The sequence below is a fragment of the Octopus bimaculoides genome, chromosome 3 (genome assembly GCF_046866305.1).
Source record: "Octopus bimaculoides isolate indiv1 chromosome 3, ASM4686630v1, whole genome shotgun sequence".
Classification (NCBI taxonomy): domain Eukaryota; kingdom Metazoa; phylum Mollusca; class Cephalopoda; order Octopoda; family Octopodidae; genus Octopus; species Octopus bimaculoides.
Genome location: NC_142930.1, coordinates 63089161 through 63115485, shown reverse-complemented (window position 1 = coordinate 63115485; position 26325 = coordinate 63089161). Strand labels below are relative to the sequence as shown.

General features: G+C 31.9%; 1 protein-coding gene across 40 annotated transcripts in view; it reads left to right on the top strand.

Moving 5' to 3' along the window:
• The window catches only part of LOC106879213 (AP-1 complex subunit gamma-1), a 139068-nt gene that overhangs the window by 75699 nt on the left and 37044 nt on the right, over positions 1-26325 (top strand). For 25 of the 40 annotated variants that reach the window (XM_089349057.1, XM_052966413.2, XM_089349063.1 and 22 more), the window contains one exon: positions 12538-12614. In XM_089349057.1, the coding sequence (XP_089205183.1) occupies positions 12538-12614 (77 nt within the window). Of the gene's footprint in view, positions 1-5051; positions 5133-12537; positions 12615-26325 lie in introns of all 40 variants that reach the window. The other 15 variants (XM_052966411.2, XM_052966410.2, XM_052966420.2 and 12 more) reach the window with 1 other exon arrangement.

The window sequence follows — 26325 nt, the reverse complement described above, 5'->3', positions numbered from 1 at the left end:
TTGGAATGAATGAAATAATATTTCAGATATTCATCTCCATGTGCTGGAGATATGCTAAAACATTATGTTACTTAATTCAGGATATTGTTGTTGTTTTTAAAGTAAAAGAAACACAGCCGTAATTAAGGTTATGTTCACTAACTGTAAATTTCTCTATTAAGGAAACTAGGCTAAAGGTGGGATGTGACTAAATATTATTACTTACCAGTTGATTTATGAATTTCCTTTTGCTTCATGATGATTTGGATGTGACAATAAAAACACCAATCTTCATATCATGTTGCTTTATTCACTTCTTTAGTTATTAACTTCCTTAATATGCTGTGACTAATATAAAACAATATAAAATCTAAAGTTTAAAATATTGAAATCAAGGTGACACTTGTATATGTGCAAAATGTATTTGCAAATTTTTTTTGCAGTGTGTTCTTTAAAATTTCATTTGTTAGTCTTTGGGTTATTGTATGTAAATTAATGTTCTGTCCTGTTTTACTAAAGAATTTCCCAAGTTACACCTTTTGAATATGACTATGTTCTTCTAACAATTGGTGTTATCTACCTTGGTTTTTTATGATATGTAGGTGATCATTTTTCTTCAGTCAAACCATCAACAGGTAAGGGAGTTGTAATGAGAAATAATACAATATAAGTATATAATTGTTGCTCACTCAACCAAGCACATCTATGATTTTGTTCATAGTTAATTATTCTGTCAGTGCATTGTTCTCTTTTGACACAATCAACATTTGATTCACTTTCACACACACACGTGTCTGTTACTAACTGTGGTTAAAGAAATATGTTGTCAACTAGCCTTGACACTGCTATTAGCTATTCACCTTCTTGTTTTAGTTTTTAATAAACATTACTGTTCAGTGCTGTTAAATTTTCACTTAAGTACAGTATTTATATGAGGGGACAAGTAAAATATTTCATAGTTGAACTAAAAACTTCGTCAGTTTTTTTGCTTGTTTCTTTCTTTCTTTCTTTTTGTGTGGATAAGAAAAGTTACTGAAATTGTTCTTTCATCAGCCTGGAATTTATTAAAACTGTCATCTACAGTAGGCCTGTCTTATTGCAGATAAAATTTAGTTGACAGTTTTCTAGGTCAGTTATATACTACAAAGAGAATTTGTTTTTTGTATGATTACCATAGATATTTTTAGCTTTTATCTTTCACATATATACCTTTGATTTAGAAACATTCTTAACCTTCATTTGAGGTCTCTATATGATTAGCTTCATTGCTTGCATTTATGTTTCTGTATTCTACAGTATTTTTTTAAAAATAAAAATCTAGTAATCCTCAATCATTTTCCAGTTCCCAAGCTTTATATACATATAATCATAGGTTGAGTTTAAATTCAGTATTTTTATCCCTAATATAGGATTTCAATGCTTTTAACTTCTTGTTCCACAGTCCCATTCATTGATATCTGTAATCTTAAATTCTGAAAAGACTTTGGTAATAACTAGTAGGCACAAGCATGGCTGCATGGTTGAGAAGTTTGCTTCCAAAGTAAGGGTCTTCTATCTTGGGTTCACCAAAGCCTTGTGAGTTAAGAAATTTGGTAGATGGAAACTGTAAGGAAGCCCATTTAAGGAATCGTTCCTAATCTTAGGTTGTGAACTTAATATGTAACCTGATTTTACATTACTTTCTGGTACTTGGGTACCTTTAGCTGAGTCTGTTGCAAGCATTCAAGCAAGATCTCTGATCTAAGGATAACTTCTCCATTCCCTTTTACCAGTCATAGGGGCTTCCCTTTCTTCTCTAACTGATTCATTAAAAAAAATAACTCTTATAAATTTTAGCTTAGTGTATGGACAGATTCATATTCGATTGATATATTAAATCTTTTTCATAGTTTTTAAGGATTTGTATGCAAAGCAAAAGTACCTCATTGCTTTGTGCAACTCTTTCTGGGACTGACTTTGCTCATCCCATCCACCTATTTATTATGAAATAATTATCAACAATATACTGATGGCTTTGTGCTAATAATAATTACAACTATGATACTTTAACCCTTTAGTATTTAAATTGGTCATATCCAGCCCAAATATTCGACCTGTTTTGTGTTCAGACCAGACAGATCTGGCTTCTCACATATACCGTACAATGACAGTCGAAAAATAAACAATCACATCATTAATATCTTGAAGCTATGAGATAATGTCCAATTAATTCAAAACAATGTGAATAAATAAGCATTACATTTGACAGAGTAATCTGAATGCTAAAGGGTTAATGGTTAATTAAATGCAATTGTATCTTTCTACATAATAAAAAAGATTATATAGAAATTGAGAAGTACTTTAAGAATTCATGTTTATATATAATAACAGATTATATACATCATGGGTCAGACAGAATTTATTGAAGCAAATTTTCTACAATCAGATGCCTTTCCTGTCATCAACCCTTACTTGTTTCCAAACAGGAAATATTTCTCATGGCCAGCCATATTATTCACAGAAAACTGGAAATGAATGACATTACTTGTATAACAAGGCTGTTCATTTACAACCATCATGTGATGTCAAGACAAGGGTATATAAATGCATACATAACAGGCTTCTTTCAGTTTCTATCTACAAATCCATTCACAAGGCTTTAGTTAGTCTGGGGCTATAGTTGATGACACCTGCCCAAGGTGCCATGCAGTATGACTGAACTTCAAGACCACCTGGTCAGAAAGCAAGCTTCTCAACCTCACAGCTACATCTGTACCTATAATATATGTTCCTTAGTATAAATGCTAATGTAATTGTCTGTTAAAATAATTCTTTAAAATTACTCCAGTTCTTGTCAAATGATATAGAAAGTAAATCTTATTAAGTGAAACAGTCAACAGCTTCAAATGCTAAAGTGTTACTCACAAAAAGAAGTATATTTACAAAGATCAACTAAAATATCTTCTAATTTCTCTGAAATTTCAGATATTTCAACTGATATAATTTCTTTTTATTCTAATATCAAAATATCCATGCTAATCTTGATTAATTGCTCTTAATTAACTTAGGTTTCAACAAAATTCTATCATATAATTTTGCCTCAACTTTCATTCTTGCTTGTTTAATTCTATCTAAATTTACAAATTCTTTTAAGTAATTTAAGCTACTTTGTTATACAAATATTTCCTATGTATCATCTTTACTTTTGTTCTTGAAGAAAATTTTAAAGCCATATTGATTTTTTTTTTCCCCTTATTGAATTGACTAAGACTTAAATAATGAATGTTTACCCATACCAAAAACTGAATACTGGTTCAGTATCAATGATATTAATTCATGATAGGCTTAATGAATAAGCACATTGCCATCACCCCACCCAAACGGATTGCTGTGAGTGAGTGATTCACTTTGTAACAGTTACTCGACTGTGCAGAGCTGGTTAGAACTCCTGTTAAATTAGGAAAACATTTGCTTTACATAATATAACCATTGTATGGTAGCAAATAATTACCAAAAATAAAAGTTATTAGTTTTTAATATAGCTTTGTAAAATTCGGGCAGATTGCCACAAGTACAACTGTCACTTCCTGATTTTCCAAAACCTGCTGATAAAAGACATAAAAAAAGGATTACTAACATCATGTGTGCCTTCAGTTGCTTTGTGGAAAGATAAAACAAGACTAATTGAATCTATTCTTTAAAAAATAGTGTTTTCCTTTCTGATAAACATTACACATTAGAATTTCCTTTCAACATTTGCCTTTTGATTTATTATTTGAAGTCATTTATTTATAAAGCTGCTCTCAGTGCTAGTTTAAGCTTGGCTTAACAGCAGGAAAGAATTACTTCGTAGTTACTGTATCAAAATGGTGCAAGTTGCTACATTAAAGCAAACATTGAACTTTACAGTTATGATGATTGCTAATTTATGTGTAATATTATTCTTAATAAAAGATAATAGGTTCTCTTATAACAATTTGCTGTTGGATTATAGTTAATCTGTTGCAGAGCTGATAATATTTGTAGAGCTAACTACCTGAGTTTGAACTAATTTTATTACAGAATTTTTTTTTTTTTTTTTTCTTTTGAAAATTAGTATTCTACATATTTTTAAAAGAATTAGCTTTTATAAATGATAAGCTTACTTATTAATCAAAGAATCTAAACATTGGATCAGATTGTCATACAAAATAATCTGAATTATTCAACTCAAATGTGATGTCATAGTGATGTCCTTAATTTCTAAATAATTTGGCAATTAGATTTCTTTATGATTGCATATTGAGTATTTTAAATATTTAAAAATGTAAAGTAAACAATATAATCCTTTGTTTTTGCCCGTTTGTCACCTAAATTATACTATTCACAGGTGAAAATGTTTTGAAAACATTTCAAATATTTTGAAAAGTATATTTCTTTAAAAGAATATTTTTATTAAGTGCCTAGATATAACAGAATCATTGCTGTTATCATACAAAAATGGTTTTGTTTTAGTTATAATTAAATCATATTTAGTAGATAGCTAAGTGTAGGGAAATGGAGTGACAGTAATGATAGTGCCAGACTAAATTTTTTTGTGTGTCTAGTTGTATTCACATTATCATTTTGAGGTCAACAAAATAAGTACCAGTTGAGTATTTAAGGCAATTCTATTAACTACACCCTTTACCAAAATGCACATTTTTGTACTAAAGTTAGAAATCAATAAGGAATAGAAGACTTCTTAGACAATCACTGAGTTCATTAATGTTGTCATAGCAAAGCAGTTACATACTTCAATGGCCATCATAAATTTCATTTTTACATAAGCTAAATTCTTTTTACTATGTATAAACAGCAGTCTTGCAGATTTTGAAAGAAAAGTACTCAATCAAGAACATTAACCATTTGAAACAGGGGCTGTGTTATTCAATTATTATTAAACCATTTGTAAAAAGGAAAGGCAACTGGAACAAAATAAGTTGCTTTTTAAATAAGTTGTTAATTTTTCCTTGTATACTTGTTTATTGAAGAAAAAAAACAGTCCGTTTGTGCCTTGGCTAAATGAAACATTAGCCAATTTTTGAAATGGCACGTATGCTTTCTTTTTCCAGGATTGCCAGGTCATCCAGGTGAAGGATATATCCCATGCAACAGACATGCTGGGCGATGGGCTAGGACTGTGTCTCCAAACGGCATGTGCTACACATGTGTTTTGTCTGTAGAAGCCTTAGTGTCTGCACTCCAACTACTACTATTCTTAACATCCCTGCATTAGAATATGATCATATCTAGTGTATTTTAGAAACACATTTCCTGCTGCACCTTTTATCCATTTAGATTATTATTGTGGATTGTAAACATTTTCTTCTTCATAATGTTCCAAAATGCTTCACTGCTATCTAAAGTACACTCTATACATTCACTATCACCTTTTTCAGTCAAAGTTTCAGGCAACAGATAGGCTTATTGCCAATCATCTTCAGTTTTAGCAATCTCTAGATTTATTTTAAGTATAAGTGTGTCATCTACTCTGGTATTTAAATGAAAGGTAACAGTAAAGTAACATTGCTAGTTTTTGAACTCAAAACACTGAGAATCTGTTTTGTTAAATATTTTCTTAAATCTGTTACTCAGCCAATGACTTGCACTGATCTTTGATATCTGATTTTTTAGTTAAAGATCAGTAAAATGTCTTATTGAAGGTAAAAATTTGCAAACCTTGTGCAATAAGTTTCACATTATGTTGAATAGTTATAAAGTAATGAAAGTTTTCTGGTTGGAAATTTGTTGTAAAGAGGGTTATAAAGAAAAGTTTTTTTCATTAAGAACAATTATTTTTTAAATTCTTTTACTGAGATGTTAAAATTTTATGACTAGTTTGTATGTGAAATGTTCAAAATATACTGATAGAATTGGTGTAAAAATTTAGTCTTTTATTTCTATGAATAAAACACTTCTATTAAATAGCAAATGGATTCAGTATGAAATGATTTTATCTGTAGGATTCTAGTTAGTGAGGGAAGCATTAATAAAGATATGATAGAACAAATGTGTTGGCCAACTTAATATTCATTGAAATATTTGAATTTTATGTTTTAGTATCATATAGATTTAGGCAAGAAGCATTATAATCAACTAGAAGCTCTATGAACTAAAAATTTTGTATAAGCATTTATGTTTAGTGTCTTATCTACTTAGCTATTCATTCATTCATGATGCTGATGATGAAAGAGATAAGAACTAAGGCTTTAGCCAGAGTGAAGTTTTAACAGCTTAGATAAAACCCCTGAGGATGGTTAATTCCAGAAAATGTTTTTCCATTACTAATAGGTGAGAAATTTAGGATGTAAATGGGATTTGTTCAGACTATGAAAGAAAATGAGACAACAGTTCACCTTCTGTAGTCTAGATGTAAAATATTTACTAAAAATGAGTATTTTAAGAGATGGTATAACAATTTATTGACAGCTTTAGCAATAACTTCACCAAAACAAAAAGGATTAGTGGTATAAAGTCAGAGAAACTGTACTAGAGAATAAGGAAAAGAAACTGTATTTGTAGTGTTAGACTACATGTGTAAGTCTACCATTGAGAGATTTCAGGTTTGATTTTAGAAAATAAGCACCAAAAGTTGATCTGTCTCAGTGGGTAAAACAAGAGCAATTGAAAACATCCCAACTGCTAGTCTTTGAAATGTATGAAAGGAGAATGTGATATAATATTAAGATTTGAGGAATGACTGAAGTTCAAAGATATGAGAGAAAGTCTATTAAAAAAAGAAAGCATTTGAGGAAGTATGTATGCAAAATGCCAGTGAATTGTGTGAAGTGAAACAATATTTAGAAAAGTAGTTTGGAGTTTTTCAGACTGAACTTATAATATGTTTGATGTCTTCTAGCTCAATCTTAGGCTATTACTAGAAATAATGATAATTATTTCTTATATACATCAATGTTTCCTGATTATGAAGAGGAGAATTGGAAGATCGTGGTATATATGCCCTTCTACAAACATTCCCTTTTAAAAGTTTCAAATGAGAAATCAAATTTATGTTGCAGTGCAAATTATCAATATCCATAATAACTTATATTCATCTTTATTTGACTAGCTGTAAAGCCCATTTTGGGAATGATTGTATAGTTAATTGAAATTCTTCTTTATGGTAATGGTATTTATTTCATGGGCCCAGTAGAAGGAAGACTTAGCTCTAGCAACACAATTTTCAGATAGTGTAAAGGCAATAATTCTAATTGACTTCAGTCTAACAATGTAATTAATGAACATGAGTGTTTAGATTCATATATTTTTGTATGTATGTAACAGTTCGCCTTTGGAAATATTGCCTATTTTGAAAGTATGGCATGTTTTAAGCAACAAGAATAAATAACACAACTCATTTCCTTTTGAATTAATATTTACAGCTTTATATTTCATTTAATCTGAAGAATTTATTCCTCGTATATAATTTCACAGTTTTGAAGCTTTTACTGGGTCTTAAAAATCTGTGATTAATTTGAATGGAAGAACCAATTTAATCACAATTTATAAATAAGGGATTTATTTTTGGCATGTAGTGTACATAGTGTACTTCTCACTGGTTTAAGTGTGCTGTTCAGTGATATAGATATCAAGTATTCAACATAGAGTGCATGGTTAATTACCCTATCATTTACTGTGAAATTACTTCACTTAGATGAGCAAAAACATAGAAATGATTCTGTGGATAAGTAACAAAATTTCAAAAGATAGAATAAATGGAAAAGGGAGATTAAATTAGAATGGTATATAACAAATAAGGAAGAAAATACCCAAAAATAATATTAATAGGTTTAGAGATGGTAAACTAGATAAAAAAAGTTTTCTGAATACAGTATTACAAGTAAATTAGAAATAGCTACTGATTGATCCCAAAGATAAAAATACATCTGTAAGTAGCTAAGAGAAGATAAAGTAGATGATTAGTGCTAAAGAAAAAGCTAGCTCAATAGCTTAAGAGCATTGACATAAAAAAAATTTCTAAATGCAACAAAAGATGTAGATGAGAATTAAATCCAAAGAGAATGCTTCATGCAGGATAATCCATTTAATATAATGAAATCATTTAGTTTCATAAAAAAAAAAATCCTGGTATTATGATGATTGAAATCAAGCTGTTGATGATCCTTCCTTTTTCTTCTTAAAATAAATCTGTATGCTTAACCTATAGAAGCATGAAAAATAACAGTATTAGAATAAGGCTGATGCAATCAGTATATAAATGTAGCCACCTATCACTGCTTACAGTTACAATAAATTCAGTAATGTAATTTTTGTAGTGTTTTAACTATATTAAACCAGTTATATCATTCTGGTACAGTAAGTTATCTCATATGTTAGAACATTGAAACTAATTATTCAAAAATTTACTGAAACTTCTGCTTCCAATTTCATTACTTTTTTTTTTTATTTTGTAGGTTCAAAAAGTTAGTTTTGTTTCATTACTTCATTAAAATTAGAATAAGTCAAAACAACAAGAGAGCTCCATATAGTTGCATGACCTGCCGAGAATAATTTCCAATTCTTCCTTAAAGGATATTGTAGATAATGTAGCCAGAGATAAAAAAAAAAAAAAAATGGAATGGTTACAGCTGGTACATGTTTCATCATAGGTTTTTTCAATCAAGACAGACCTGGGGCTTAACAATTATTCAAATAAATATTCAAAGAAAAGATAATTTATATCCATCCATCGCTCTCTCCCAAAATGTTTTACTACTAACATAAGTTAGCTGGTTCTGCAAATTCAGATATTCTAGATGTTTGAATCAAATTGTTTTAAAATAAATATTCTCCCTTATACCAATTATCATCATCTTTTTACATTTTTTCCCCAAAGCTTACATCAGTTGAGTGGGCTTCTCCAGCATAGCATCACATTGTTTGTTGCAGTCCTTTGTCATCTCCTTCAAGAGATTTAGCTTCATGAGATCAATTTTCACCTCTGCATCTAATGTCTTCATTGGTCTTCTGCTACAAGTTCCTTCCACTTGGATTGATAGGCACTTCTTTTCACATATGTATTTCTTCATATATATCACATGTCTGTATCAGCTAAGTCTTTTCTTCAGCACACTACATTTAATTCCTTTCATTCAAGAATTTTCTCTCAGCTCATTTGTGTTCTTGTGTTCATCCACACTAACATTACACATTGAACAGAGCATGCTCACCTTATTTATTTCCAACATCCACACTCCACTACATTCAGTACTCATGTTTTGCTAGTCTGCAACATGACATTATATCTAAGTATCCTACAATCTACCCTTTATTGTGGTTGAGAATGTATTTGTTGCCATTTGAGATAACAGGGGCCCCTAAACTTTTCCACCTCATTTTTACTCTGGCTACTATGCTTTCATAAGACCCTCCGTTACTATTGATAAGGTCACCTAAGTAACAAGCTATCAACTACTCTGAAGTTTCCAAGCATTGAAAAAAGTTATCTCATGAGTGCTCTTACTGTTAACTACCTTTGCATATCTTCTACAAAGTTCTTCACAAAGTCTTTCTTCTTTGTCAGCCACCTGTAATATTCCTCTTGTACATAGGAAAACTATGAAATTTCTACTTACTCCATTTTTGCATACTGAGTATGGCTACTTTCCAGATGGCAGTAGAATCTTGCCTTCTTTCCTGCTTACTAAAACTTTTGCCTTTGCTAGTTTTACTGTAAAACATATTGATTCTAGGCTTTGCTTCAATGTTTGGAATTTCTTCTAATTCTTAAACAGATTCAGTTATGAGAACTAGATCATTTGCATATCAAAGGTCCTATGGACAGCTGGTTTTAAACTCTTCTGTTATCACCTGGAAAACTGTAATAATAGCAGGGAGTAGAAAACCAAGCCCTTATGGCTACCTCTACCTGCACATTAAACCCCTCATTGAACACATTGCTAACTATCACCATGTTGACAGCATCTCTGTACACAGTTTGCATAGCACTCACAAGTTGTTCATCTAAGTCTAGTTAGCAATGAATAGTGACACTCTGTGAAAGGCCTTTTCTAGCTCATTGCATGCTCAATTTTACAACATCTATAATTGTGTCATTAGGAAAAGGGCATCAGTGATAACCTGTTAACAGAGATTGGAACTACACCTCATCTCTAAATTTTCTTCATAATTAGTTGTACTACCACTTATTTTGTTACTTTCACTCACTTAATCTATCAGTTTGATATCCCTATAATTGCTTCTTTCTGGATCATACTGCTACACCAGTTATTGCAGATCCTATATTACCAGACTGACTAATTGACTTGCAAGTGTTACATTTTATCAGATATTTCCAGCAGCTTGCTCTTCCTTTATATTCGTAATGTCCAGTTTAACCATATTTTTGTCACTTTCAGTAACTGGCACCTCTGTTGGGTTTGCTGGTGGGTAGTCCTTTTCTTTCCTATGCATTCTCTTCATTCAACATTCTTTCTTAGTGGTATTTCAATGTCTCCTCCTCAGTGTCAGTGAGAGTAAGTCTGATTATTATGTATGCACTTTTCACTGATGATGTCCTCATTCATACTGACACTTCTCTGCAATCCAGAACACCTCACATTGCAGAAGTTTGTACCCCTAAGGGCCACCATACTGAGCTACTCATAATGTTTGAATAGATAATCCAAACTCAACACTAATCATTTTGCAACTACACCTTATTGAATCTATTGAACTATAATGTTCCTTAACTCAATACTATATAGCTCTTCCTTATGTAATGTTATTAAAAAATTTATATTAATTGAAAATCTAAAGTAGAAGTCTCTTGTTCATAAATGTAAATGTTACCAAAATACACATGTCTGCTGAAATTTTCAATATTGTTGAGTATATCTAGGGATTGGCTTTTGATGTAGAATAAACAGGCAGCAGTTGCAAACCTAGTTTTTATTCCTAGTTGTGGGTATTTCATTTCATTTATGAATATTCTTAGGAAAGACATAAACATTACTAAATCCATTTCTTTACCCAAAATTAATTGGGCTAATTTCATTATCTGTTTATGAGAGATCACACAAGTGACTTTTGCAATTGTGTTTAGTCATTTCTTGTGATATACCAGCTTTTGATAGCTGGTGTTTTACAATCAAACATCTTCCTTGGGTACATCACTTTGGGCTGACCACTAGCAACAATGACATTATTGTTAATGACTTAAGGCTCTTCTTCATTTTGTGTATATATCCTTTATCTCATAATAGCAACTACTCTGATATATGAACCTTTCATATAGAAAGTCACTATGACAAAAAGTATTATCTTTAACATATTGGTTATTTTCAGAAATGATAGGCTCAAATCATTTTGTCTCATGGTAATTACCATCATTATTATTATTATGGTCAAAGATAATCTTAAATAAGTATGTTATTTTAGGAAATTATATTCTTAAAGAAAAAAAAGTGTTTTATTTTACTTTTGTAATACAACAAAGACCACATGAATTAGTGTAGTATTTTTAGTAAATAACCAACCTCCAAGTCCTGTGGTTGTGTGAGCTCACGCTATCAAAATAAATTGTATGTAAAACTTTTAATGATACATTTCAGTATAATGTATAGGTATTACAAAGAAAATTATTAAGAGACTTTATAAAAGCAATTTGCAATTTATGTATATACATTCTATATTTTTATAAATAGAAAATTATAACCACTGCCAAAAAAGAAAAAAAAAATTGTTATACACTATTGCTCCCGTCCCTTTCATCAACTCTTGACACTTCCTTTGCATTATTATTATAGTTATATATTTCATGTGCATTACCATTTTAATAATAATCTGATTTAACCCTCCTAAAGAATTTCATCTGAAGACAGGTTATTAAGTGATTAAAATCTCTTATTTATGGAATGTATAACTTTAGCACTTTGGCTCAAATTTCATATTTTAACTTAAAAGTATTGTGCCTGTTACAGATTAAAAAATTTGACATTAGATGGGAACTTAATTTACAAAACCCATGTACCAAAGATTTCTTGCTGTTATCCAAATTTGCAAATTCATGCCAGTATGGAAAATACTATGTAAAAATATGTATTTAAGAAAAGACAGCAAAGAATATGCATTATTCTGAGACCACCTAAATTACAAGTTTATCCACTGAATGTAAATTGGTGCAGAAATACTTTTGTAATCATATGAAACAGTAAGCAATCTAGATTCTCTGGAAATAGTGACTTCTCTTTGGACAAGGAGTTAATCTAATTTTTTAATATTCAGCAATTTAATTGTTTAATTTGTACAAGTTGAAAGAAAAACAAAAAATATTTCTTAAATTGATAGGACTCAAAGTTGGACCCTAAACTGTTCTGACCTTGCCAACAAGAATGACAAAAGATAAAACCTATTCAATTTGTTCTTTCTTTTTAAACGTTATTTTCCTTTAAGATCTACTAATATTGAAAATTTCATTTAAAATGCTTACTTTTTTTCATGCATTGTAACAAAGATGGTCATTGTAGAAGTTTACTGGCAAGTTTATTCAATGATTATAAGATTTCAATTGTTCATATTATATTTTTACTGGGAATAAAACTACTCGTACAATTTCAGGTGTGTTATTGACAGCTGTCTGCCTAATCACAGAAATGTGTGAAAAGAGTCCAGACACACTGCTTCATTTTAGAAAGGTAAGTGCTGTTGATATACTTAAATACTTCCCCTCCCCCATAGTTTTGAGGTAAGTCTTAAATATGTCCATTTATTTCATACCCTATACTCTGTTTTAGGAGGGAAATGCTCTCTCTCTCTCTCTCTCCTTATATATATATAGATGTTACAGCAAATATATTTGGCATAACAACAGAGTTTGCTCAATTATGTTAATAGAAATACAAAATATTCAAAATTAGTCTGTTTTCACAACAGTATTGAACTTCCAGTGATGTACTGTGTTTAAAGATTTTCAGACCTGAGAATTGGGCCTTAAATTTGTGTCAGCAGGGACTTAGAATGAATGACTTATCATTTATCACCCTATTCCTAATAATAGGGTGATAAAAGAAATGGTATTTCTTTTTTGACAGGATTTTTTATTTAAAATGTGTGTACCTGTTTTATAATGTAATTTGTTATAGTGCATTTGCTGTAGTGTTTCGTTTATTAATGTTACAATACTTTTCTGTTTACTGTTATTTACCTGTTGCTTCTAATTAATATACTAATAATGTTCAAGTAGAAAATTTTAAAAATAAATACAGAAGTACAAAGGCTTTTCTGTACAGGAAAAAAAATAGTTACTGAGCAAATTCAAGAGATGATCAACATTTGCCAAAATACGTGGTTGCTTACGATACAAAATGTCCACATCAACGTCACATACAGAGGCCTCAGTACTCTTGCTTAAAATGTTATAAATAGAATGAAGTACCAAATACATTACAGTTTATTTTGGTTTAACCATTTCTACATGTACCCATATAGTAAATGTCAATTTCTGACATGATGATTTCAGTTGCTATCTTTATGAAATTACAATAGACAGAATTCAACAACAAACATGAACTGGGAATTAAATTTATACTAAATGGTATCAAACGTGTATGTTACATTTTAAAAGATGAATAGTATGTCAAAATCACTGTTTAAGGACCAGCAGTGCTGATTCAAAATACCATATAGATTTACTTTTAGATGCTTGAATATGCATTTTAATAAGCATTGATTATATTATCCGTGTTGGATAACAATTATAACTTATTCTCATCTCTAGTTTATTGTGGAATTGCTCATGTATGCCATTCTAAAGTTATTCAGTAGAGATTTAATATACCTACATTGATCTTCATTAGTTTATTACCTTCAAATTTATTTGTTGAAATATTAACCCTCTTTTTAAGCTTGCCTAGATTTCTCTTATTTGTAATCTTAATTGTGTGTGTGTTACAGTTTTTTTGTTTGACCACATTTAACAGCATGTCTTTGCATTGGTTACAATTGAAATATTTATTAGAAAGCCTGTTAATATTACATTTTTTAAAATAAAGTTTTCCCTATGAATGAATATTATAAAAACAAAATTAAAAGTTTTGAATATTGATTTAAACTTTTGATATACAAATGTTCAGCAGTAACTTCAACATTAGCACAAAATTAACATTACATTTTATACATAAGCAAATCCATAACTACTAACTGCTGTTTAAATTGGTAGGAACTCACCTGTGTCGACAGTCTATTAATCACCTGCTTTACTAGTAAATATAGACTAGCTAGTCTTGCTCTTTTGTGATATATATATATAAGTTGTATTGATTTCATTGCCACTTTTAAATAGACAGTATCAACTGGGTGGTTCTGTTTACTCCTTCCATCTTTATTGCATTCTATCATTACAGGTTAAAATTTTCCCATAACAGTGTATATTTTCTGTATTTGCTGTATCATATTCAAATAATTCTGGTCATTAATGTCCCTATTAAAGATATATATATATATATATATATATATATATATATATATATATATATATATATATATATATATATGCTTTGATTAATATTCTCAAGATATTAAAATAAAATTTGACATTAACACAATTTCAACACTTGAATAATCGTTTATTCATTCTACTTACCAGTTTCTTCTTTTCTTTCTTTTTTTTTTTTTTTTTTTGAAATTTATGGAGTAAAATATGTATCAAATTCTCAGTGTTTTATTGTTATTAGGTTTATATTTTGTCAGTTTGCATTTGTTTATTTTTCTTCTTTTTAATTTGTTATGTCTTAGACTGTTGCCGTGACTTTTTTTCTGGTAAATGATAAAGTAACATCAATAGTTTAATAGTTAAAGAAAAATGTTCGGTCGATGGCAGGTATGGCTGTATGAAGAAAGTTCACTTTGCAGCTATGCTGTTCCAGTTTTGTCAGACTACCCAGCATCTTGAGCAAGTGTCTTGTATCATAAGCTCAGATTGCAACTGGAATTTAGATTGAAATTGTGCAGAAGACTATCATATATGTATTTACATACACATACATATATACATGAATGTATGTATTTTTACCAACATATATAAACAAATGACATAAGCATCAGAGAGAAAATTATAAAAATGATGTTCTTCAATGTCCTTTCTAATATTTATTTTGCACTGAGTTACAGACACTTCTTTGTCACTCTTACTACGAGAAATATAGTGAACCTACATTGGCCTATTGGAAACCTGTAACCAATGACATTCCTCACTGACTGTGATGATATAAAATAAGTTTGGATTTGATTACTCTAAAATGTTAGAAAAAGATCTGCAATATAATATTCTAAAAAATAAATTGTAGTCTAGCCTCTTGTACTCTAAAAGATGTTGCTATTTTGAATAGATTATGATGTTCAATAGCCCAATTAAAATTTCCTTTGAATATGTAGTTTGATTTAATGGTTCTTTTCTAAAATAAATATAATTGATGATCTGCTGCACTTAGACTCTGCATGATGTTGCAACTTATTTTATACTCAATCTATGAAAAATATTGGCACTCTGAAATTCTTCAGATCATTCTTTATTACTAACTGTGGCCATACTGAGACACCATCATGATACTTTTTTTTTTTTTGCTTTAGAAACTAAAGATTTATTTTAAAATTGGCTTTATAACTAATGTTTTTTGTTTTCAAAATTTTATGCAAATATTAACAATCAGTTTAAAAACTAGACTTTTCTTGTGTGTTTCTAAATTTCAAAACTAGAATCAAAGCAATATCCATCATTGTACAGACTCTTCATTAATGGATAAGCTGTATAATTAATTACTTGTGTTTGTGTATGATAAAGATATTAAGTACTTTCTCTTTAACTTACATGGTTCGATATTATTATTATTTCTAAATTAGATACAAGACCAACAGTTTTAAAGGAAGGAGTTAGTTGATTCCATCAATCTTAGTACTTTATTTATCTACCCCAAAAGGATGGAAGGTCAACTTTGCTTTTATCCTTTCAAGATTGATTAAATACATACCAGTCAAACATTGTGATTAATGGTGTTGATTAACCTTCTCTCAAAATTGTTGGCCTTGTCACTAAATCAGATACTATAAAACAAATGCCTTGTGTTATTTCTTCCAGTTCTGTATGTTCTCAGTTCAAATCTGACTGTGGTCAAACTTGTCTTTCATCTATTCGGGACCAAATACTTAGGTCATTGGTATTAACTAATCCTCTCCCCTCAACATTGCTGTCCTTGTGGCTAGATTAGAAAGCATTGTTATTATTATTTAAAGTGGCAAGCTAACAAACTCATTGGAGCATCAGAAAAAATGCTTTGTGATATTTCTTCTGACATGTTACATTCTGAGTTCAAATTCTGCCAAAGTCAACTTTGCCTTTCATACTTTCAGGGTTGATAAAATAAATACAAGTTGAACACTCAGGGGGTTGATCTGGCCATGTGCCAAAATTTGAAACTAAGGCAGCGAGCTGGACGAAATGATTAGTGGTTTTTCACCCATTGCTATGTTCTGAGTTCAAATTCCGCCAAGGTTGCCTTTCATCCTTTCGGGGGTCAATAAATTAAGTACCAGTGAAAAACTGGGTTTGATGTAATTGACTGATCCCCTCCGCCAAAATTTCAAGCCTTGTGCCTTTAGTAGAAAGGATTATTATTATTACTTAGTGTGATCTCAAATTTGGCTTCAATATACCAATGTTTGGAATTAACTAAAATCAACTCTTACAAGTATCCTGGTACTACAATGGTTTTTTTTATCCTCTCACCTCCTTTTGTTTTAAAATTACATGATTATTTTTGTAGATGTTTTTAAATTTCAACATTATCATTCACCATTAATTTCAGTTGCAATTTTTAAAAATCTCTTCTGTTTGATCCAACTGAAATCTCAAGTTAGCTATGGATATTGCTTTTAACAAACAACTCAAACATCATTCCTTACAATTATACAATTTGCTTTGTGCAGATCTATCAACTTGTTTATCATTTCACATTGTAAGATATAAACAGGTTTTTCTAATTTTTATTTTCGGTGTGTTTTAAAGTTGCTTAAATGTTTTGACTCCCCTCTTTTTATGTTATACTCTTTAAAAGCACATACTGCTGGGTTGACAATGAATTTTCTAATACAGAACTTCAAACAAATGGGGGTTTTTTTCTTTTAGAAGGAAGGAGATTTTTTTCACATTAAATTGTATCATTTCTTTTTTTTTTTTTTTTTTATTAAATATAAAGTGGCTTTATTTGACCTATTTCTTATTGACTTAACTGATTTTATGTTTGACATCTTTTGTGTATTCTGCAGGATGATTTGGAGGTAGGAACTTGGTTAGTTATTTCAATGTTTATATATAAAAAAAAAAAAATCAAGAAAAATGCAGATTTGTGAATATAAGGTTGTGCACCTTAAAACAAGTTATTAAAAAAAAAAAAAACATTCTGAGCATGATTTCTTGTATTTTTTTTTCTTTTTTCCCCCCTTATATTGATGGCTTTTGCTCAGTAATTAATATCTGAGTAATTTGGGAAAATAGCTTTTTTTTCCTCAACTGATTCCTTCCTAACTTCACATTCTTATATTTGCAGTATGTGTCTATATTACCAGAAGTACCTTTTTTTTTCATATATATATTTCAAGAAAAATGTAAAAGAAATAAAGTACCATAAATTTCTTTAATCTGTCTTTGGTTGGTAGAAAAATTATTTTAATCAGTATAATTCCGATTTGAACATTAGAAGTATGTTAATGTTTAGAATGAACAGTTTTGAGAATATAGCAGTAATGCACTGAATCTAGTTAGTAAATTTTTTCAATCTCTGTTTTTAATAGGTAGATTCCACTTTCATATTTATAAAAATGAATAATGCAATTAAGGAGAGTGGAAAAGTTCACTGCTACTCCCAAGATATGAGTTAATTTACTTCATACTCTTATACTCCTTACAGCAATTCAAATTCTTTTTGGTTATGTTCTTAATGTTCCATCAGAAAAATTTTTTTTAGTATAGAAAGGTGGGCATTTTAACTAATGCTGATATATGGCAGAGTTAATTGTATTCATTAGATCTAATAATTTATGTAATCTTAGTGGCTCTAACATCATTTGATGTTAGATTTTTAAATTGAAATAAATTTAGAAGCCTGCTTTCTAGAGTTTAGAAATATAGTAACTGGAAACTTCACAAATTATTCAAGCAATGTTGTTTAATCATGACTCTAAATGACTCTAAAATAGAAATAAAAAGTTAATATTAAAAAAAAAAAATCTGTTGCTTCTGATTCATAAGTTTAACTCTTACTGGTGATGTTTTCTTAATTTCGCCATTTTTCAAGTTGATAAAGTTTTTTTATAGAGACCAAGTAATTTAACTAATGCTTACTTTTCACAAAGTAATTTCTGACTCCCATAAGTTACAAACAATACTGATGTTTTAACTTCTGGTAATATAGAGATGTCTATTTTTCTGCAGTTATTCACATCTTGTTGTTTAATGGTTCATTTTAATATTTGGTGATGGTAACTTTCACCTTCTGTTTAATCTTCTCATAGGTAACAGGTGCATTAGTTATTTTGACATAAGCTATTTTAAAACAAAACATTCTCTCAAACACATATGCACACACATTCACATTTTACATTACGTGAATATTATATATATATTGACTGCAAGACCAAAGTTTATTTTGATCTTTTGTGTGTGTGTGTGTACAAGAATAAGTTAGTGCTTGCTGCGTAGAGTTTCAGAATTACTTCTGAAGTAATTCCAATTCCATAAAAAAACGTTTTTTTTTTTTTCTTTCTTTCCTTGTAATTATTGCTACCTAGTTGTTGCAGTCAGGTGGAAGTGTAATTGGCTCATTAAAATGAGATTAGAAAGTACAAAAAAATCTATACTCAAGTCAAATCATGAGGCTGCTCAAAGCAGTGAAGGATATTTAAAATTATAATTAATGTTAATAGAATAGTTGAAGTATATGGAGCAGATTCAAATAGAACATAGTTTCTGCTGTAATTAACAGTTCAGCTTTTATTGTTTTTTGCTTTTGTTTAAGTTTACTATTCTAGTATTTTCATAGTTAAGACAGTGTTATGCTAGTTGCTGTTGTTTAACCTCAGGTCAGCTTTGATCCAGCAGACCTTTGATCAAAGGTGCTCAACCCATGAACATTTAGTTTTTTTTTTTTCATACATAATGTAACTAAGAACACATTTTCCAATGCATCTTCCCATTTTTAAGACAGTAGGATGTGTGATTTAGAGCAATTTGACCACTCTTCGTTACTGTTTGAGTATCATATAGAGACTCTTACTCTTTTACTTGTTTCAGTCATTTCACTGCGGCCATGCTGGAGCACCGCTTTAGTCGAGCAAATCGACCCCAGGACTTATTCTATCGGTCTCTTTTGCCGAACCGCTAAGTTACGGGGACCTAAACACACCACCATTGGTTGTCAAGCGATGTTGGGGGGACAGACACAAACATATACACACACATACATACATATATATATATATATACATATACATATATACGATGGGCTTCTTTCAGTTTCCATCTACCAAATCCACTCACAAGGCTTTGGTTGGCCTGAGGCTATAGTAGAAGACATTTGCCCAAGGTGCCACGCAGTGGGAATGAACCCGGAACCATGTGGTTGGTAAGCAAGCTACTTACCACACAGCCACTCTTCTTCAAGTTACATGCAAATCATTCCATGCCATAAGTTCATGTTCAAGCATCTGGACAAATGAGTTAATGGATCATCTGTTCTTACTTGTAGTATCCTGTAATAATGTGTAACTTCCATGAGGAAGCGTTCATATATTACATTAGTGGCATCTAACGATTTAATTTTCTTTTGATCCTATGTATTTACATTACTTTTTATTAATCAATCATTAGCCAGTTATTGTATTTGTAAAATAATATAGCTAATTTACTCTCATAGCAAATTTGTTTATTTTTACTCCTAATAGAAATAAGGCGGTGAGCTGGCAGAAACGTTAGCACGCCGAGTGAAATGCTTAGCGGTATTTCATCTGCCGTTACATTCCGAGTTCAAATTCCCCTGAGATCGACTTTGCCTTTCATCCTTTCGGAGTCGATAAATTAAGTACCAGTTACGTACTGGGGTCGATGTAATCGACTTAGTCCCTTTGTCTGTTTTTGTTTGTCCCCTCTATGTTTTACCCCTTGTGGGCAATAAAGAAATCAGAAATTGTATGAAAAGTAACGAAGTGAAAAACTAATCAAAAGAAACTTTGGTCTCGTACAGGTACACACACACACACACACACACACACACACACACACCTTTGTACAGATCATGTGGATGTGTACAATAATGTATTTAATATCATTGCCATAAAATATTTTGCAAAGTTAAGTTAATCAGTTAAAAACTTCATGAACATCAGTGGGAAAAAAATCCTATATTTCTCTTCATTTGTAATGAGATGTATTCATTAAATTGTATCTTTATTTCTACATTTATCACTAAATTTATATTATAAATACTAATCTATTAAGATGAATTTTTGTTGTTGTTTTTTTTTAAATTTAATTAAAACAGGACTTTCAAGTTCATTTTGTTTTATTATAAATATCAGCACTGAACATTTTGTTTTGTTTCATGTATAAAATATACTGGTTTTTATGCAAGTTATTATTAGATATTGAAATCATTTTAATTTATAAATTTCAATAAGATTTAAATTATCTTTTAATGAAAAGTTGGAAACAAAGTTTTGCATTGGAGAAATCTTTTTCTTTTCTTTCTCTACTAAAGGCCTTAAATATGTATGTCAATCAAGACATGTATAACAACTATAATTGGCATGTAGTGACATTATTCAACATTGGTCAACATTGGTCACTTTGGAAATTTTATTAATCTTGAATAATGTAGGGTGTAATACCAATAGCAAACATTTTCCTCCTATCAACTTCTTAGTTCTATTAAGTATAAACTGCTATTCAACTAAACCGTTATGCAAACAAAGCCTTCCTTTATTATATATATATATATATATATATATATATAAATTTAGTAAATGGAGTAAAATGCATATATTAACTGAATACTTTTATTTCCAACATATATTTCGAAGATTACAAATTATACCTTCCATAGGAATAGGTGATGTTGATAAGAATGTAATCTTCTCTTCAGGGAAATGCATGGTATCTATTAACCAATTTATTTTGTCCGAGTTAATTATTAACTAAGAGAAAATAAATACATATAATAATATATATATATTTGTGTTTATATCAAATTATATGTAAAAATGATCTAACATTAGACTGAAGGATTACTCAATACTTTTAGTAGAGTATATGTTAAACTTTTATGAGAAAAAATTTTAAATATATTTATTCTTGATCTTTCTCTAGCATTTGATACTAATTTTTCTTTTTGTGTAAATTTTGTAGCAACAGTATATTTTGACAGTGGGGATAGAGTTTGTCAAACCCTTAAATTGAATAGCAGTTATAGGGACTACGAATAAGTTCTCCCGCATTAGTCAGTTGGGAATGGAAATAACTGTCAAATTTCTATTAAATCAAGTCCTATACCTTTAAAATAGGAAGTACATATTGTGATAATGTAGTTTTAGATAATCAAAACATCAGGTTGTTTGTATCTTGAATGACAAACAGCCACATTTAAGAGGTTCACAGGGGGAAAAAAAAAGACTTCCTCTCTATAATCCACAATTTAATAGTGCAGCATTGCAGTCTCCATGATGACCAAGGGAATAATAATGCCACTGCATACCAAATCATTATTGCTTTACACATGTTGACTAGCAGGCATATTTAAGAAGTTCACCAAAGAAACAGAAAAATAGGAAAAACTCAACTTTAAAAGAATAGATTTAACCTTTTAAGGTCAGAAGATAATAGCAAAACTTCAATCCCTAATCAAACCATTTCCTTCACACTTAATCATATTCATTACATAACTTTTTTACTATAAAACTTGCCTGTAAACACTCAGAAAAATATTTTAAAAATCTAATAAATTTCATACCTCAGTAAGATATTTGTTTCCTCCTTCCAACAAGGCATATTTTTATTCATTAAAATAGTTTTTAAAAATTTTCAAAACTATGTTAATTTTAACTTAAAACCCTATGATGATAAACTGACAACAAATAGCTTCCAAAATGATTTCTTTTATAATAGAAAATCTATACGTATTCAATACTCTAATTACATAATACATACGTACATACATATATACATACATACATACATATATATATTTTTCTTTTTCTCCATATTTTTTTCTCCTATATTCTTTTTCTCCTTGTTTCTCTCCTTGTTTCTTTGTGTTCCTTTCAGTTGAAGAGCGTAGCTCGAAACATCAAAGACTTTCTCTATTCCCGAGCGTTAAACTAATACATCCATTTGTTGTTTACACCACCTGTCTTCGTCTGTTATTTTTTTCGTAAATTCTCCCATATATATATATATATCATCATCATCATCATCATCGTTTAACGTCCGCCTTCCATGCTAGCATGGGTTGGACGATTTGACTGAGGACTGGTGAAACCGGATGGCAACACCAGGCTCCAATCTAATTTGGCAGAGTTTCTACAGCTGGATGCCCTTCCTAACGCCAACCACTCAGAGAGTGTAGTGGGTGCTTTTACGTGTCACCCGCACGAAGGCCAGTCAGGCGGTACTGGCAAAGGCCATGCTCATCTCCCTCGAGAAACCTCATGTGTCACCTGCACAAGAGCCAGCCCAGGGCACCAGCAACGATCCCGCTTGAAAATCCCAGAACCCCACACAAGAGCCAGTTCAGCAGCACCGGCAACGATCCCGCTCGGAAGATTTCATGTGTCGCCCACACATGAGCCAATCCAGGGGCACTGGCAACGATCCCGCTCGAAAGACTTCATGTGTCGCCCGCACATGAGCCAGTCCAGGGGCACTGGCAACGATCCCGTCCCGCTCAAGGCATTTCATGTGTTACCTGCACAATGGCCAGCCCAGGGGCACCGGCAACGATCCCGCCCAAAAGATTCCATGTGTCGCCCGCACACGAGCCAGCCCAGGGGCACCGGCAACGATCTCGCTCGAAAAACCTCATGTGTCACCCGCACAAGAGCCGGCCCAGGGGCACCGGCAACGATCTCGCTCGAAAGATTTCATGTGTTGCCCGCACATGAGCCAGTCCAGGGGCACCGGCAACGATCCCGCTTGAAAAACCTCATGTGTCACCCGCACAAGAGCCGGCCTAGGGGCGTCGCCCGCACATGAGCCAGTCCAGGGGTACTGGCAACAAACCCGCTCAAACATTTCATGTATCACCCGCACAAGAGTCAGTCCAGGGGCACCGACAACGATCTCGCTCGAAAGATATCATGTGTCGCCCGCACATGAGCCAGTCCAGGGGCTCTGGCACGAACCCGCTCGAAAGATTTCATGTGTTGCCCGCACATGAGCCAGTCCAGGGGCACCGGCAACGATCCCGCTTGAAAAACCTCATGTGTCACCCGCACAAGAGCCGGCCTAGGGGCGTCGCCCGCACATGAGCCAGTCCAGGGGTACTGGCAACAAACCCGCTCAAACATTTCATGTATCACCCGCACAAGAGTCAGTCCAGGGGCACCGACACCGATCTCGCTCGAAAGATATCATGTGTCGCCCGCACATGAGCCAGTCCAGGGGCTCTGGCACGAACCCGCTCGAAAGATTTCATGTGTTGCCCGCACATGAGCCAGTCCAGGAGCACTGGCAACGATCCTGCTCGAAAGATTCATAATAATATATATATATATATATATATATATATATATATAATCACACAAATCACACATACAAATATAGACAAAATAACCATTGTAAGCCAAAACTAAGACTGAGGATGAGTATGCAGTATTGTGGGAAAATAAAACCTGATGGAATCACCTTGGACTTAAGCTATGTTGGTGCAGCATCCAGTAGTTAATCTGAATTAGTTGTCTGCCTCTGATGTCTATAGGTAGTCTTCTTTTTTAAAAAAAGTATTGAGAATGCCCGGTCATAAGTTGTGGTAAAGGTTATGGTGTCATTCTCTTTATTGTCTTAATCACCATATTCCCATCCACTACGAAATTTAGTGTAGCTGTCCCTTGCTGCACCCACTTTGCCATTCAGATCACTGCCCATCAAGTTGTGTTTATCTTGGTCAATCAGTTGGAGATGAATGTCAGTGGAATTCCAGAATTTATCTTTGTTCTTCATTGGAGCATCCTTCTTGAAAGACATATCAGGAACCGGCCTGAGGACTAGTTGATGCTCAATTGATTTTCTGGCAGTCCACTGACGTCAGAGATGTTCCTTATTTCCTCACTTTTCTCATTGATAACCTCTGCCACACTATTCGGGTTGGTCATGCACTTGGAAGAGGACATGAAGCCTCACTGATCTCTTTATCCATAGTTCCCTTTTATTTTGTGTCCTAGATGAAGACAATTTTAGCTCTTCAAGACCAGTTCACTGCTTCATCCTGAGAATATACTGCTAATGATGATCAACAATCAGAGTTGTTGGATCCATAGCTTGCTCCACCTTTGAATGACTTAGACAAATTTCTTATTTTATTTGGATGAGGAAAATGCTCATCTCAAGGAACTACTCTAGCATTCACAGTTAAGCTCAGAATAGACATCTCTAGATATAGTATTGATATGACAGCAATGTACTCCAACAGATGTGGAGTCACTTTACATGTCAGAGCCTCATGGTTGGGCAGGAAGAGAAATTTGAACATTGCTTGCAATTAGAGTCTAAGTAGCTGAATTGGCTACGTCCACCAAATATTTACCAATACTAGCCAGGCATACCTTTGGGTTTTGGCAGCTTATAAACTAACAAGGTCATGTGATCCTTCTTGTTGTAATAGCAAGATCTTCTACCAAGCATCAAGAACTAGTTACTGCTGCCATCCTGCACCATATTCAATTTCTTTTTGTTTAGGTTTGTTACCTGTTCTTAAGATACTAGCTACTTTTTTTTTTTTTTTTACATCATTTCCTAGCAGTTTATTGAAATGTGACACTAGAAGCCTTGTCACTCTGCACTAGGACTTCAAATAATGGCTTGCCATACTGGTCACTATCTCAACCAGACTTGAAAATCTGCCTTCATAGATTTTCAGATCCAAAAATCTTCCAGGATCACTGCTGCCCTCTTTGGCAGTCCACCAAGTTTTTAACATAGCTTGACAAATCAATGTCAAACATCATTATTATTATCATCATACTTTTCTTAAGTAAAACAATTCTAAAGCTTATTAAAATATTTTAATTTTCATGGTAAAATGTCTAATAACTGTGGTTTCCTATTCTGTTCGTATTTATAACTGTCTCTTCAATTTACTTCTGTATGCAAGTATGGAAAAACAGACATAAAAAAGATGGTAATGGTGTTGGAGACTGGTATATATAATATCTATATTTGTATCTCCCTCAACCATTATGTTCATATTAAATCTCTACATACTGCTACCCACTTCTGCCTCTCTTTATTACTATCTCATTTTGTCTCAAAGTACACTCAACCTCTCTTGTATCACTATGCTCCCTACTGTTCTATCTTCCTCCCATCATGCCACCTGTGTAACAAGGAATGACATCATTGGATTTATCTATATTCAATCCCCTTTTTTTTTCTTTTCTACAAACCATCTCTTTCTGTTTCCCTCCATCACTTATTGCTGATATCCATCACTCTCACATAATGGTCTCTTACTCATTACTCTCTGTCATCTCTCGCTTTCTGCACTCCCTCTTTTTCTATGACACTAGTAATGTTGTTTCTATTCAATCTTCTTCTCAGCAATCTTCATGTAGCTGTCTCTCACTCTCTCATGTATTCTCTTGTTCCAATCACTTGATGCTTCTCTTCTTTTACACTTTTGTCATGTTCTCAGTCTAGCTCTTTCTTAATTTGTATAGAGACAGTACAAAGAAAGGGAAATTTTTTTTTACTTTTACCAAGGACATTCTATTGCTGGTGAAAAAACAAACATTGTAGAAAGGACACTTTAGTTTTGCTAAGGACAAGACCACCTCTCTAGTGCTGATAGTATTAATTGCACTCAGTGCACTCTATAAAGCAGTTGGTGATAGTTTTTCTGGTTGGATGTCTTTCCTATTTCAAAAATGGAATTGTGTATGTAAGACATGTTTCCCAACCTATCTAGGTGGGCAGTAGCTCCAAACAACCTAAACCAGGGTGTGAAAAAAAAAAAGAGATGAAAACATTTAAGCTTTTGTTGCTTCTATATTAATAATAATTTCTAAGACTATGTGCTAGTCCAAAATTTTAAGAAACGAGCATTATTGGTACATATCAAGCCAAGGAAAAAACATATGCCAACTAGAGAA